This window comes from Rhizophagus irregularis, chromosome 22, assembly GCF_026210795.1.
Source record: "Rhizophagus irregularis chromosome 22, complete sequence".
NCBI lineage: Eukaryota > Fungi > Glomeromycota > Glomeromycetes > Glomerales > Glomeraceae > Rhizophagus > Rhizophagus irregularis.
The window spans coordinates 3,429,100-3,444,448 of record NC_089450.1 but is presented as its reverse complement, the minus strand read 5'-3'; the positions used below and the strand labels follow the sequence as shown (position 1 = coordinate 3,444,448).

The 15,349-nt window shown below is 28.2% G+C and overlaps 5 protein-coding genes across 5 annotated transcripts; 3 read left to right on the top strand and 2 right to left on the bottom strand.

The window, feature by feature from the left end:
• Positions 1-11: 11 nt before the first annotated feature.
• Positions 12-2,998, bottom strand: OCT59_014914 (uncharacterized protein; the record flags this gene model as incomplete). Its single annotated transcript, XM_025324325.1, has 5 exons — positions 12-94; positions 180-1,026; positions 1,123-1,335; positions 1,421-2,503; positions 2,639-2,998. The coding sequence occupies 5 exons, from the start codon at positions 2,996-2,998 to the stop codon at positions 12-14; spliced, it is 2,586 nt and encodes an 861-aa protein (XP_025186870.1).
• A 949-nt stretch (positions 2,999-3,947) lies between these two features.
• On the bottom strand, positions 3,948-5,791 carry OCT59_014913 (uncharacterized protein). The gene has a single exon (XM_025313686.2). The coding sequence runs from the start codon at positions 5,470-5,472 to the stop codon at positions 4,228-4,230; it is 1,245 nt and encodes a 414-aa protein (XP_025186869.1). The 5' UTR covers positions 5,473-5,791; the 3' UTR covers positions 3,948-4,227.
• A 1,849-nt stretch (positions 5,792-7,640) lies between these two features.
• OCT59_014912 (uncharacterized protein) lies at positions 7,641-9,945 on the top strand. Its single transcript, XM_025313685.2, has 5 exons — positions 7,641-7,731; positions 8,050-8,554; positions 8,645-8,854; positions 8,944-9,186; positions 9,275-9,945. Exons 2-4 carry the CDS (start codon positions 8,059-8,061, stop codon positions 9,180-9,182), a joined length of 945 nt encoding a protein of 314 aa, XP_025186868.1. The 5' UTR covers positions 7,641-7,731; positions 8,050-8,058; the 3' UTR covers positions 9,183-9,186; positions 9,275-9,945.
• Positions 9,946-12,664: 2,719 nt separating this feature from the next.
• Positions 12,665-13,540, top strand: OCT59_014911 (uncharacterized protein; the record flags this gene model as incomplete). The annotated part of the gene is made up of 2 exons (XM_025324324.1): positions 12,665-12,822; positions 13,006-13,540. 2 exons carry the CDS (start codon positions 12,665-12,667, stop codon positions 13,538-13,540), a joined length of 693 nt encoding a protein of 230 aa, XP_025186867.1.
• Positions 13,541-14,023: 483 nt separating this feature from the next.
• OCT59_014910 (uncharacterized protein) lies at positions 14,024-14,251 on the top strand (the record flags this gene model as incomplete). The annotated part of the gene is made up of 1 exon (XM_066150321.1): positions 14,024-14,251. One exon carries the CDS (start codon positions 14,024-14,026, stop codon positions 14,249-14,251), a length of 228 nt encoding a protein of 75 aa, XP_066002499.1.
• Between the last annotated feature and the right edge of the window lie 1,098 nt (positions 14,252-15,349).

Below are 15,349 nucleotides of genomic sequence, written 5' to 3'. Positions count from 1 at the left end.
TAACTGTGCAGTTAACCGTACAACAATCTAAGGATTAAATACCAAACACATCCGAAAGCTCTAAAAGCTGAAAGGCATGTAACAGACCAAAATACTATAATAAAAAAAAAAGAAATCAGTTTTAATAAATTTATGTAATAAATAAGTTTGTAATTTTTTAAGGAAATAAAAATACTTACTGAATGATAAATAAGGATTATAAGCACCATCAGCAATTTTTTCATGAACGTATCTATTCCAAGTATTTGAAGTGAAAAACACAACCAAGAAAGCATTTGAAAACATCCAAGCTAATACTAAATTAGTTCTAAATAATTTATAATAATCATCTTTTTTAGTAGCAGCATCACGATGTTGTTTTTCTTCAAATACTCTAACTTTTAAATCATTAACCAAATCATCATAAGTAGCATTAACATCAGCTTTTTCGTGAGGTACTTCAACTTGCATCAATTTTTTACCATCTTTACCAGCAATAGGTTGTGCACTACTTCCTCCACCATTATTATTATTATCACCTTTAGTACCCCAAGAAACATCATGAGTATTACAAAATGCATATACCATTAAAATGTTTACATAAAAAGGAATTAATAAAGTATATTGAACCAAACAAGTTATCATATGCCATGGTTCACCATGTAATAAAGAAGAACTAAAATATAATCCATAAGTTGAAGCTAATGAAATTACTACATCACGAAATTCTGCACTTTTTAATGCATCTTTTATACTTGCTATACTTTTAAAATCATTAACATTTTCTATACTAAGATAAACTGTATAACCTGCACAATATAACATTGTTGCCATAATTATTGCGAATAATATAATACAAAGAAAGTAAGTTATTTTATAACCTTGTGGACGATTACCCATTGAACAAATAAATATTGTTACTATAACCATCAAATATAATGAACGAAATATATAGAATAATTCATCTCCGAGACCTTTGAATGGATCAAATTTTGGATTTGATGTTGTAGCAGATGTTAAGAAAAAGAATGCTAAATAAAAGTTTCCCTGAAAAAAAAAATAAATACGAGAAAAAAAGTTCAAATAAATAAAATAAATATATAGTATATAAACTATGATAAAATATGCATATATATTACTTACTAAAGCGAACCAATTAAAGAGAAGATTAATCGCGTTATAAATGAATTCAATTTGTAAAAGGATTTTACGAAGAAAAGGTTGACCAGAACTCCAAATACGCATAAAATTTGCAATTGAATAAAAAGCGGCAAAGAAAGAACCATTTAACCATCTACGGCGTTGTGAAATAAATTCTGGAACATTATCTGGTACATCTGTTTCTGCTTTAGCAGACTATTAATACGTGAAATATTAATACGCCGGTGTAAATATTAATACGTGTAAATATTAACAATACGCGTAAATATTAATAATTTACCTTTACATATTTTAAAGTCCAAGCTTCATTGGTTTTAGCGACCAATTCAAAACATAAAATTCGATCTTCTGCTAAATACATATTTGCTTCAAAAATACCTGCATCAGAAGAACCATGCATGGTTTCACCTTTAAAATAAGAAGCCAAAGGACCTTTACCAGGAGAAGTATTTTGTAATGCTTTATATCTATAAGCAGAAAAAGCACCTGGTAATACTGAGATATAACCAAATACAGATTCTAAAGGTTTATCCAAGATATTTGACATTTTATATTCAAAATTTTGAGATGCAATTAAAGGATTAAGTAAATTTTTTCCATTAGCACCAAGTTCAGCTTTAATTTCACCACAAGCACCACCAATTTTTGGATCTCTATCAAATGCTCTCCAAAGATGATAAACAGATGTATGAGAAGGTTTTGTACCAACATCTAATAAAATACATACATTTGGATTTAATTGAGCAGCAAAAGCATTAAAAAACCATCTATGACTATTTAATTTTTTCGCATTTTTTTCTTTTAAACAAAAAAGGATTTGTACAGGAGGAACATTTTTATCAAGACCATGTATATTTAAATCTCTATCAAGCATTAATTGAGAAGTATATTCAAATAAATGACCAGTAACGGGTTGACCATCAACATTATCTTGAATTATACCATCTTGATAAACACCCATAGCACCAAGAACTTTTAATACACGTTGATTTACTTTATTACGACCATCTGCTACTACAACCACCACAACTTTTTCCCAACCATCTTTACCCCAAATTTTTGATTTATCTTTTGTACATAAATGAGCTATATTTTTAATAGCAGATGACATTGTTTTAATAAATAATTGATCATCTTCATTATACATAGTCATAACGATCATTAATTCCGTTTTTCTTCCAAAAATATAAGGACGAAGTAAATAATTATTTTGATTAAAATCATCAGGATCACAAGTTACAGCTGTATATCTCATATGAGTAAATTCTTCTCCTGTTTTAATTTTTACATTTTGAAGAACTTTATCTGGAACTGGACAATCTAATACTAAATTTCCATGAGTTAATTCTATATGTCTAATTGACTTCAATTTTTTATGGAATTAAAAGATAAAGTTAAGATAAAGTTAAAATAAAGTTAAGAAAAAGTTAATTTTTTTTTAAATAAATTTTTGAAAAGCATAAAAAAAAACATAATTCATAATTTTAATAAAATTTACCTTTCTTTTATTAACTTTATCAGTAAACCCTTGGTCAAAATCCAAAGAATGATGATTTGGATCAGGATAACTATTTTGACGTTCCAATTGATGATCGTGATAATTTTGATTATTATTGTAACCACCATTATTATAACCATTATTATTATTATAACCATCATTATAACCATCATTATTACCATCATTGTTATTTCCATTATTATTATTATTATACCCATTATTATTGAATATATTATTATCATATACACCGTTATCATACCCATAACCTCCTTGGTAAGGAGAGTGAGGAGGATTAATCGGTGGTTGATAAGCGGATTGCTGTGAATACATTGCCGGTGGAGGAGGTGGATATCCGGACATTTTTATGAAAAGGAAAGAAAGGAAAGGAGATTTTTTTTTTTTAAAAAAAAAACTAGAATAGAATGAAAGCGAATTAAAAAAAATGAAAATATTTAAGTAAAAAAAAAGCGAATATTAAATTAATATATATATAATATGAAGGACTTTCGAAGGTGATCTTCTCACCTTAAAAGAAAGTGAAAGGAAAGGAGGGATCGAATATAATGATATGATATTCGAAAAATTTCAAAAGAGGGAAAAAGAGATACTAAAAGGAAAGATGATATTTCTTTTATCTAAAAGTAGTACATTTTTGTATTAAACTAAACTCTGGGTGGAATGAATGGAAAGTGAAGGGACTACAAGTCTTTCAAGTAAGTCTATAACATATAATATATATAAAATCATGTTGATTTAATATTTGAATGCATTTTCGTACTTCGTCTCGCATTATTAAGAGTGGTTCTTTTTTTAACTTTATGCATATCTATAAACGTATATGAAATCGAAGAGAAATCAAAATTATTGGTGATACTATTGTATTTCAAATATTTCCATATAAAGATCAAAAATAAATTTTGTTGCATTTATTGGAAAATTCATGTAACACGAGATTTACTATGAATAGAAGAACCGATATAAAAGTAAGGAAAGAAAAGTCATATATCTTGCATTTTGCGTGCGTTATTAACAATGAATAATTTATTTGCTAAAATTACGGAGTTTCAAAAAAAAATACATTTAATTTATGATACCGTAATAGTAATTGGAGTAATTGGAGGCACTGTACGTAAGTATTGTACATCTCCCCATTTTGATTGTATGACGAATATAGAAAAAATACCAAGAAAAATATTTCCTTTGAAGGAAAAAATCAAAAAAAAGGAAATTAGGATGATATTTTTCCGTAAAATTTCATAACAATAACAAGTGTATAACATTATAACAACAAATATTCATAAAATAACTTTTCAAAAGTATAAAATTATTATATATATATATTTTTTTTATTAATTCTAATTTATAATAAATGCAATAAAATGATAAAAACCCTATCGGGTATCTCCATGGTAGTAGTAAATGGGCTACACAACACAACACAACACAAAACAAATTGATTATTATGATAATTATACAATTTCAGACATAAAATAAATACATATGCTATATTTATAATTTAATATAATACTTATACATTTATATATATATATTTATATTTATATAATTAATTTTACAAATGTCCAAACTACTTATATAGATTTTACTAATAAATATTGCTCGTAAGGATGATTCTTGAATGGATTATTCTGATTTCTATTATCAATAAGTTGTACCATTATTTGTCTTGGATTAAAGTAGGATTTATTCCATTTATCAATATATTCATTTAATGCTTTAAGATTTGTTTCCATTAATGATTCATCCATGGTTACATTCATCCATGAAACCCATTTTAAACTAACAGAGACTCCTTCCCCAAAATTATTTAGGTTTCCTTTGTTCGATTTTACACCAATAAGTGAATTTAATCCATTCATAAAATAATACCAATCTTCTTCTGAAATATCATGAGATTTTAATCCTTTTGAAGGGTAATTACATTGATTAAATCCTTTTTGAATTGAAAATTTATCCTTTGGTACTACTTTATATTCTTGTGAAAGAGGTTTAGGTTTAAATTGAGATGGAACTGGTCGGGACCAAACATGATTATATTTATGATGAGCACGGTCAACTGTGGATGGTTTCATACTTGTAAGTAAATTTTTAACAACTGTACTAATTGCTTCGCTAACTTCTGAAGAAGCACTTGCTGCTGTACGTGTAATTTGTTGTGTAATTTGTTGTGAAATTTGTTGTGGAATTTGACAAGGTTTGAATTGAGTTGATCGTGAAGTAGTAACTGAGAAACCATTACCATTCCATGAAGAAGCCCTTTGATGACGAGTTGGTAATGGAGGAGGTTGTAATGGTTGATTTCCTAAAGATTCTTCATATGATGGAGGTGCTTCATTATCAAAAGGAGATTCAAAACTACTACGAAGAAGAGGTGGAGCTGTAGGTGGAGTTAGAGGTGATACTGGTGCAACTTTAGGATAATCTGTTATTAATAAATTTTCTGCTACTTTACGTAAACGATCATCTCCCGTTTCATTTGCAAGACAATTTCTAATAAATAATGGGTCACAATCTGGAAATATGGTTCTTAAAGTTGCAACTTCATTTTCATTCTCAATCCTATCAGATGATGTTATTTGAACATTTAAATTATTTGAATTATTGGATGATGGTGAATCTAAAGTAAGATTAAATAATTTTGAAACAAATTCTTCACGATGTCGACGTTTTTCTTCACGATGTCGATGTTTTAATTCACGTTTTTCTTCACGATGACGTTGTTTTTCTTTACGTTTTTCTTCACGATGACGCTTTTTTGCTTCACGTTTTTCTTCACGATTACGATGTTTTTCTTCACATTTACTTATGTGAGACATTTTTAATAATAATAATAATAATAATAATGTAAAATATTAATAGTTTTGGAAAACTTAATAAAATTATTAAATGTTTTGAAAATTTATTGAAAATTTTTTTATAAAATTATTTTGTTAAAAATTTTTTTTTTAAAGTTATTTTGTCAAAGTTCTTTTTTCAATTTTTTTTTTTTGAATTTCAACCTTTACTTATAATTAAATTTTTGATTTTCCAAAGAAACGATTCACAAGTTCAAAAAAAGAATTATTATAATTAAAAAAATTATTTAAATGATTAGAATAGCTTGGCAGAAAAAGCCAAGGAATAGGAATAATCCACGAGAAAAAAAAAACAAATTTTTTGGGTTTAAAAAAAAAAAATTTTAAACGGTTAAATTCAGTTCCATTAAGATTCTGTCACACAATCACAAAAATCTTTTTTTATTGAAAAAATGAGAATTTTTTTTTTTTTAAAGACGGAACTTTTTTTCCACGGGAAAAAATTAAATGTGATACCTTAAAAAGTTCCACGGGATTTCGCTGTTATAATTTAACCGAATAACTAATACATATATATTCCATGGGAAATACACATTCACTTGGCATTTAATTAAAATTATTAAAAAAAGTAAAAATAAAAGAACAAAAAAAAAAAAAAAAGGAGTAAAAAAAAGGGCACAAAAAAAAAGAATTTAAATTTTATTTTTTGGAGACTTTTTTTGGAATATTCTTTTTATTCTTTTTTATTCTTTTTATGTCAAAAGCAGGTTTTTTTTATAAAATAGATATCTTTTATTTTGTTGTTTATCAATAATCACGTGTGTACGTTGGTTGCCGTATCTTTTGTAAATGCCTTATGTCGTAATTGTATATGGTCACTAGATCTTATGGCATTAAAAAGAAGAATGCATTCGAAATGTTTATTACATTTAGTTACATTTTTGTCACATTTGGTTACATTTGGTTACATTTAGTTACATTTAGTTACACAAGGAATAATAGGGAATTGCTCCGATGTACTAGATGTACTAAATATTCGTAATATCTAATAATGTTTACATGCTATTGAAAACCTGAAATCTCAAATATGTACATTACTATCTATGTACATACTGCGCCTCAATAAATCCTTTTAAACTGCGCTTTTTTAAGTAAGTGAAACGGTTTACAACTGTTTTTATTAATCTAAAAAAAGAATATTTAAATTGATTATCAGAAATCTTTTATATAATCTCAGATCAAATAAAACAGTTTTAAAAAATTCGCCACTTGTGTGAATAACAAAATAAAAAGCCACTAGAATTTTTTTTAATTTTTAATTAATTCATTTTCAGCCACTCGTAAACTAGTAAAAAACTCCACGAAAATAAAAAAAATATAAATCCAATAATGATGAAGATAACATGTGATTTTATTTTAAATGATCGATAAATTACTTAAATAACTAAACCATATATTGATACTATAAAAAAAAAATGCAAGAATGCATGCAACTCCCCGCGTGATCTTTATCAAAAGAAAATTAAAAAATTTCACACGTTCAAACAAAAAATCATCCAATAAGCGGAAAAAAAAAACTTTATTTTTTATAAAAGAAAAAAACGGACAACTCATCAATCCTTTATATGTAAGTATGAGAACAAAGAATCATAATATGTTATGTAACTATTCGTTTATGCTTTATGCTTTCTATAGAAAAGATTTATAATGATAAACAAGGAATCACATTGTCCATTTTTCCATTCTTTCAATCGGCCGGCGTTTTGTCGCAAGTGGCGTTATGTTAATCCTCTGTTCAAGAGTTCGAAACCTACAGATTACAACTTGTTTGGTTAATTTAATTATTTTTGTAACTATCTCATGACGACAGTTCCATTGTTCATATATCTTCTCCCCAAATTTGGTCTTATTCTTTCGGTACATTTAGGCTATACTTTGCCCTAAATTGTTTACCATAAAATGTCATTGCGTTCATATTTATATTATAAACAATAGAAACCTTAATACAAGAAAAAGATATTATTATGAATACTTAACGATGTAAGGGATGGATGACTCAGCTTTTGTATTACTTTGTTACCACTATCACAACCTCTATCACTTATTTAATAATATCTTATTAATGATTGTGTGTCTCCCTGAAGATCTTCACCCTTATATAATAAATAAGTTCTTTCAAAACGCACACAAATATTTACAAAAAAAAAAATAAATTTTTTTTTTAAAAAAAAAAATCACACCACCAAAAAATATAACTACATATTTTCTTTTAAATAAAAGGTAAGATTATATTATATTTATTATAAATAAAAAATTAGTCATTTTTTTTTGTCTCCCTTAACAAAGGAAAAAAACAAAGCTCATTAAAAAAAACAATAAAAATTTTTTTTCGTCGTTGCTTTTTTTTTCTTCTTTTTCTTTGTGAAAAACAAACAAAAAAAAAACAAACACATATATATTACATATATTTATTTATTTTTTTTATATATAAACCAGTAACCAGAATAATTTTTTTTTAAATTATTTTATTTATTTTTAAAAACGGATTAATTTATTTAAAAACCGAATTTTTTTTTTTTAATTTTTTAATAATAAAAGTTTTAAAATATGAGGAAAAACAATATGAAAAAGAAGGCCGCTGAACAAACGACAACACCTTACGCAATTTACGGATTTTTCCGTTCATTTCGAGAATCTTTACCAGATGACAATGATTTCTCAGATTTTATTAGTACATTAACGATTACTCCAATGAAAGATGTGGTTGAAATGGTATTACCATTCTTTCATCGTTCTTCGGATAAAAATTTATTAACACAATTTCAAATATTGATAAGACAAGCTGAACAAAATAGCTCTTTTGAAAGTACTCTTATGAGAGTTTGTGATGCTATCGATATGCTAGGAAAAGTTGAACTTGCTTTAGGATTTGATGAACGTTTAATGGATGGTTATTTAAGAGCCATGCAATTTGATAATGGTTCTGCGAGTCATCAACAAGTTTGGAGTGGTTTACAAAGATTTTTAAATGAAGAATGTGATCCTAACATAAAAAAGAGAATGGAAAGAGTTTTTGCTGAACAAAAAGCTGGTGATGAACTTGGTAATTATTTTTTTTTTTTTATATTATTTTAAGGATATTCCTCTCGATCATATTATTTACCCTATTTATGTTTTTTATCTAAAAAATTAGGACTTAGTGATGATATCCTTACTACAGCAAGCGCTCTTGTTGGAGATGATTCATTGTACATCGAGATTCTTGAAACACTTCAATTAAATAACAGACAAAATCTTCCTTGGGATACTGTTATCATGAGAATTCAAAGAAATATCGAACAAAAAAAACCGCAAGTCTGGCCAATGTTACGTAAATTCTTGGATGATGTTCACAGTCGTCGTGGTATGTTATATAATAAAGATATATTATTATTAATATTTTTTTTTTTAAAAGATCGAGGTTATCTAATATTTATTTTAAAAATCTTTTAGTCATTGATTTTAATTTCTATTGGGACTTTATCGATTATCAATATATGAATGAGCAATATGCCGATGACCAATACATTAATGATCAATATGCTAATGATCAATATATTAATGATTCAGAAACCTACAACATTCAACAAAAACTTGCCAATATCAATCTAGAATCTGAGAATGATGGTGTCAACGTTATTGAACCACCGCAAACGCAAGAAGCACAGCGAAAGCAACAAGTTGTACAATAGTAAGGTATATATATACTGTATATTAATGTTTTTTCTTCCAATTCGAAAAAAAAGAGACGTTTTTCTTAAATTTCATGTTTTAATATTTGTAGGAATTATTATTTATTTAAATGACTTTATGAAAAAAGAAAGTCAGATTCAAGGAAACTAAATTCCTTGTAACAAATTTGATCAAAATTTGATCAATTTGATCCCGCCACACATTTCATTTTTTTTTCCGTTTATTTCTTATTTTTTAAAAAAATATTTTGGGTTAATTTCTCTATACACACAAAAAAAGAAAAAAATTACTTATCCCTTAAAATGGTAAATTTTTTCGGATTTTATTAATAATAGCACAATATATCATTAGAGGGATATTTTGTATTATAAAAAAAAAAATTTTTTATATGTAACATATCATACAAGTTATTTTTAATAACCAGTAATAGAATTACTTGTGTTTTTTTTATAAAAAAAAAAAAGAAAAAAAAAGAAAAAAAAAACTTTTTTTTTATCGTTTCTATATTTTCTCTTTCATTTTTTTTGTATATAAATTGATAAAAAAGAAAAAAAAAATTTTTTTTTTTTTTCCCTTTTTTTTTTTGGCTTGTTTTTTATTTTTTTTTCTCGGGGGTTTAATTCTTTTTTTTTAATATATATTATAAATTACATACACATAAAGAAAAAAAAAGAGTAAAAATAAATTAATTGTACATTCTTGCATAAAATGTATATAAAAAAAAAAATAAAAATTTTTAATCCTTAAGGTTTTCGAATATTTAAAAATTTATTATTATTAATATTCATTCTACTTCTGAGAACGAATATCATGTGATTGTAATTATGTTATTAATCGGGAAATTTTTAGTTTTTGCATTTGTTAAATTCCATCGGAAAAAAATACGCACTTAAAAGTTGTATACAGTAGATCAATAATGAATTTTTTTATGAACTTGTTTTTCAAACCAGTCTTTTTTTTTTATTAATGCATATTAAAATAATATTAAAAGATAATAAATTCGGTTGAATAATAAATAATAAATAATAATAATAATAATAATGATTATAATGATTATAATAATGATAATAAATGATTAAAGAATTAATAAACTTTATACCAAATAATTAATGATTGATTAATAGATTCGGATAAATTCTTGTCATTGTTAAAGTGATAAACTTTTTTAAGATCCAAAGATTGCTTTTATTATTTGATTTTAGTTAACAATAAATAAATATGTACAATAAATTACCCTTACCGGTTTGCGGTCTTATCCCTAATTAGTTATTATTTACCCTTTACCCCTTAACAATAAAAAAATGGTCTGATTTAAAAAAATTCTTAGTAAATTTGCGAAAATTGGAATTTCTTATGTCCGATATGAAGTATCACAGGTATCATATTGATATTGCACAAAAATACAGAAAGAAATATTCGGCTAAAAATCAGAATTTATATTTTTATATTTTGTTTGTACTTTTTTTATTTTTATTTTTAATTTATTTTTAAGATGGTTTTATAAAAAATTCTTATATTAAATTTTTATATTAAATTTTCTGATGAAATTTTAACAAAAAAAATACTGTATTATTATCTAATAAACTTTTTACTTGAGCTTAAAACCTTAAACTTTAATCTTTAAAACAATTGTATAAATTGTTATTTTTTATTATAATATTGTTAACATTTTCTTTTTAAGAATGTTCTCTTTTGTGAAAATATTTTGACTTTGTTTAAAAACATATTTCCTGTTATTAATAGCATTAGATTAACGTTAGGTTAGATTTAATAGGTCAGATAATAAAATTACACCATTCTCTACTATTCTTTGATTTTTTGGTACTTTTTATCAAACCAATAACAAGGCTTTTTTTATGTTTGGAAAGACACTTTATATATATATATATATACAGTATATATATATATATTCGTTTCATTTTTCAATATCGGTATACTTTTCGTCGTCTGTTTTTGAAATTTTTCACCCCTTATAAGTCTAATTATTTAGAACTTGTTTCTGCGCTGATTAGCTTAAAAAAGAAAAATTATCCAAATTATCCAATCCATAAACCAATACCTCAATGGATCTTTTCATTTTCAAACTTGATAAGTTCTTGATAATGTTTCATCTTTCAATCTCGCTATACTTTTCGTGACTCTTCAATCGTTTTAAGTACCCTTGTTTTAATCTATGGTCTAGCCCTGCCTAAAATGCTCCAGGTCTTTTAACAATTTATCCAGTTTACAGCTGATTTCATAATATACAGGAGTAGTAGGAAATTAGGCTTTTTGGCACATTGCGTTCAAATGCTTCCAGATTGATTTCCTGTATATCCCAAAAAATCTTTCATATTGTAAACAGACCCGATTTCTTTTTTTAAACCCTATTTGATATCATAGCTATTTTTAGATTCGTTTCCCAATTGCTTACTAACTTGAAAACAAATTATTTTTTGGCACATTGCATTCAAATGATTCCAGAAGGTTAACAGAAATAAAATACTAATTGCCTCCCTTTAGCATGCTACGTTATAAATAAAGGTGTATATAAAAATGCTGACCTGGGCAGGTGGTGTCAGCGAAAAAGGGTATACAATCAGAAATACCAATTAGGATTGCAAAAAGAGGCAAACTATTTGGAGAGTCTGTGGGCGACTCTTCTAATCTGTTTGCATAAAAAGAGGCAATCAAATAAAGACCCGACCGAAGGGAGGGGCATGCAAAAATAAGAGGCAAATCCAGAAAGCATACATGTTCACAGAGTTGCAGAGCACCGAAGGTGCGGAGCATGTACGCAAAACATGAGAACAAATAATGTTCACAGAGTTGCGGAGCGAAGCGGAGCAGTAAGCAAATTATGAAAGCAATAAATGATATGGAAATTGCCTCCCAATTCGCATACAATAATATGGTAGCACTTGCTAGGAGAAAAAATATAGCAGGAATATGAGCAAGCCCTTTAGGGCGAAGCTCATATGGATGCTATATTTTTTCGACCCTATGCTACCCTTTTAAATATATGCTAATATTATAAGGCAAGCCGGGTGAAAAATCATGTGATACAAATGCATACATATTGAGTTCCGGGATCATCCCCAGAATATTCCTCCCCCAAACAAATCCAAAGTTCCAAACCCAAATCTTCCTAAGAATATTCCTTAGAATATTCCTCATCACTAGCCTGAATTTTTGCAAGCTTTTGACGTTGATAAAACGCTCTAGAATGATGCTTGCCTGAATGTTTTTTACAAGCACCATATTCAGAGAAAGTTTTTTTATTGCATCCAGGATGTATACATGGAGTGAATTCCGGTGAACTTTGCACCCATCCGGGTGATAACATCCTTTATTGCAAACTGTGCCACTTCGTAGGATATAGAAACAACGATAAAATCCTTCCATAGTTTCTTTTTTAAATAAATGTTTAACTATAATTATCCAAATAAAATAATTTTTATTTTAAACTTTTTTTTTAACACTATATAATCATTGAGAAAATATGAGCGGATTACTTGGTAGTATCACCAGCACATTAGGACGATTGTTCGAAAATCTCTTACCAAGCTGGGGAGACCCGGCACCAGTACCACCTGAGAAAACCGAACCTTCTGAGCCACCAGAACTAGAAGCTGAGCCAGAGGCGGAGTCAGAGGGACAGTGACTATGATACCGCCAATGAAGGAGAAACATCAGATTCTGAATCAGATTCTGAAAATGAGTCCGAGCCAGAAGAAAAAATAATAATTCGAAGAATAGAAGATCCAGCTCCAAAATGATTAGTAGAAACTAGAAGAATTTCTGATCAAAGCTTATTTGTCGATCATCTCGTTATTATTCCAGAAACTTATCAATATCGAGAATAGCCATGTTTGAGGATATTGCAGACCAAATCAGTGATGTATACAGAAGAGAGTTGGTACGCTTAGAGGGAATAAAAACGAAGATAGTTCTCATAGCTCATATGTATCGATTTGTGCCAGTAGGAAGATTTCATAATCCTCGAATAGATCAAGACATAGCTTTTCCAAGTGAAATTTTGGATACTATTCGCCAGGATAGAATAGATCAAACAGTCTCACGACAATACCATGAAATCTTAGATAAAATCGATGAAATGGAACGTAATCAACATTCGGGCTGGACTTATGAATATGGAATAAAAATATTTCTTGAAATAAGCGCTTATCAACCATTCCGAGGTAGATCACATTTTGCATTACCAAAGATTTGGGCAAAACCTCAGTTAGGAATAATCAATCCACAAAATACGGATGAAAGATGTTTCGAAGCCTGTTTAAAGGCTTATTTAGCTAGTGAGGAGGCTCGTAGACAGGGAACCAGAGCAAGAAATCTTCATGATGTTGGAAGATTATAGTGCTTTGATAATGCATTAGATTTTACAGGAATAAATTTTCTGGTCACATTGCGAGATATAGATACATTTGAAGAAAATAACCTGTCTTACTCAATAAATGTATTCTATCCAGCACCACTCAAAAATGATAAAGAGCAAATGATCAGAAAGTTAGACCCGCTCCGTATATCAGAGTTTAACTATTAAAGAGAACATCTAGTAGATTTGATATTATTTACTGAAGGAGAGGAAGACTTGAGAGATCGCCATAATATTAATGACATATCAGAAGGGCTAAATACGCATTACTGTCTTATCAATGGCGAAAATGGATGGAATCAGATCATGCGAACTTGGAATAAGTATCATGGGCGAAAATATTTCTGCCGTCACTACATGATTGCCCCATTTACAAGATTGGATTACTCGAAGAGCACATAAAACAACTGTCATGGCCGAAATAACCCTAATGCAGGGCAAAGAGAAATCTTTCCAGAAAAAGGAATGCTCATGAAATTCAAAAATTATAAGGCAATGAAAAATGTTCCATTTTATTTCGTTAAGGATCTCGAAGCAGATAGTGATCCGATAGAAAACAGTATTATCAATGAAAAAACCATTAAACTACGGAAGCAGAAGCCTAATAGTTACAGTTATACTTTAATCCAAACGGATGGGAAGCTTGCAAAAGAAATTGCTAGACGCACTCCGAACTCAATTGCAGAATCATGAGAAAGCATGCAATGAGATTTGGAGGAAATCATCAAGCCAAAGTTGCATAACCTGGAAAAAATAAAAATGACAGAACATGATTGATGGAGACATAAGTCTTCCATAAGATGTTACATATGTGAAGGAATGCTACATGAAACCCGATATAATAAAGTAAAATATTTTGATTCAGCCAGAAAATTCATAGGCGGTGCACATCATGGTTGTGTTAAAATCAAGTGCGAGGCCACAGAAGAAATGCTAGCGGAGGCTATGTATCGTACAGAAGGTTTGAGTATAGAAGAGGAAAATATATTCAAAAAAGCAACCGAATGCTGTTTGTGCAAATGAAACTTCGAGCCGATATAAATGATAATAGGGTTAGAGATCATGACCATTTCACCGGAAAATATCGTGGCCCAGCACATCGTGGCTGTAATCTTCAACTCCAAATAAAGCCAGACGAAATTAAGATCCCATTAATTTATCATGGTGGAAAACATGACGATAATAATTGGCCAGATCAAATTTATAGATTCCTGCCAATTCCAGTTCCCATCATTAGAAAAAGTAGCAAATAACTTGCGTGGTCAAGAAAAGATACCAGAGCAACTAGCAAAGTGTTTTCTGATTATGGCACAAAGTATCCCATAACATTTACTCCTGCTACTTACACAAAAAAGTGATTATCCATACGAATTAAATGATCCAGAGCGTTTCTCTAGAACAGAACTCCCGTCAAGAAAAGAATTTAACACAGTGCTAGACAGACTAAATTTTGTGAAAATGGCTGTAAAAAATGTAAAGATGATTTAAAAGAAATCGATGATTGTGAGCACGAAAAAATTTACACCATTAGTCAAAAGCAATATGATCATGCGCAGACAGTATGGGAGAAAGCAGAGTGTAAAACATTTGGAGATTATCCTCTTTTATATCTTATAACTGATGTTCTAATATTAGCAGACTCTATTCAACGATTTCGAAAGACAATGAAGGAAGTATCTGGACTAGACCCTTTGAACTATATAACATTGCCATCATTCGCATTTGATATGGCAAAAAATATGACTAAGGTCAAGCTCAAATTATTTCATAAAGGTCAAGAAGATATGCACG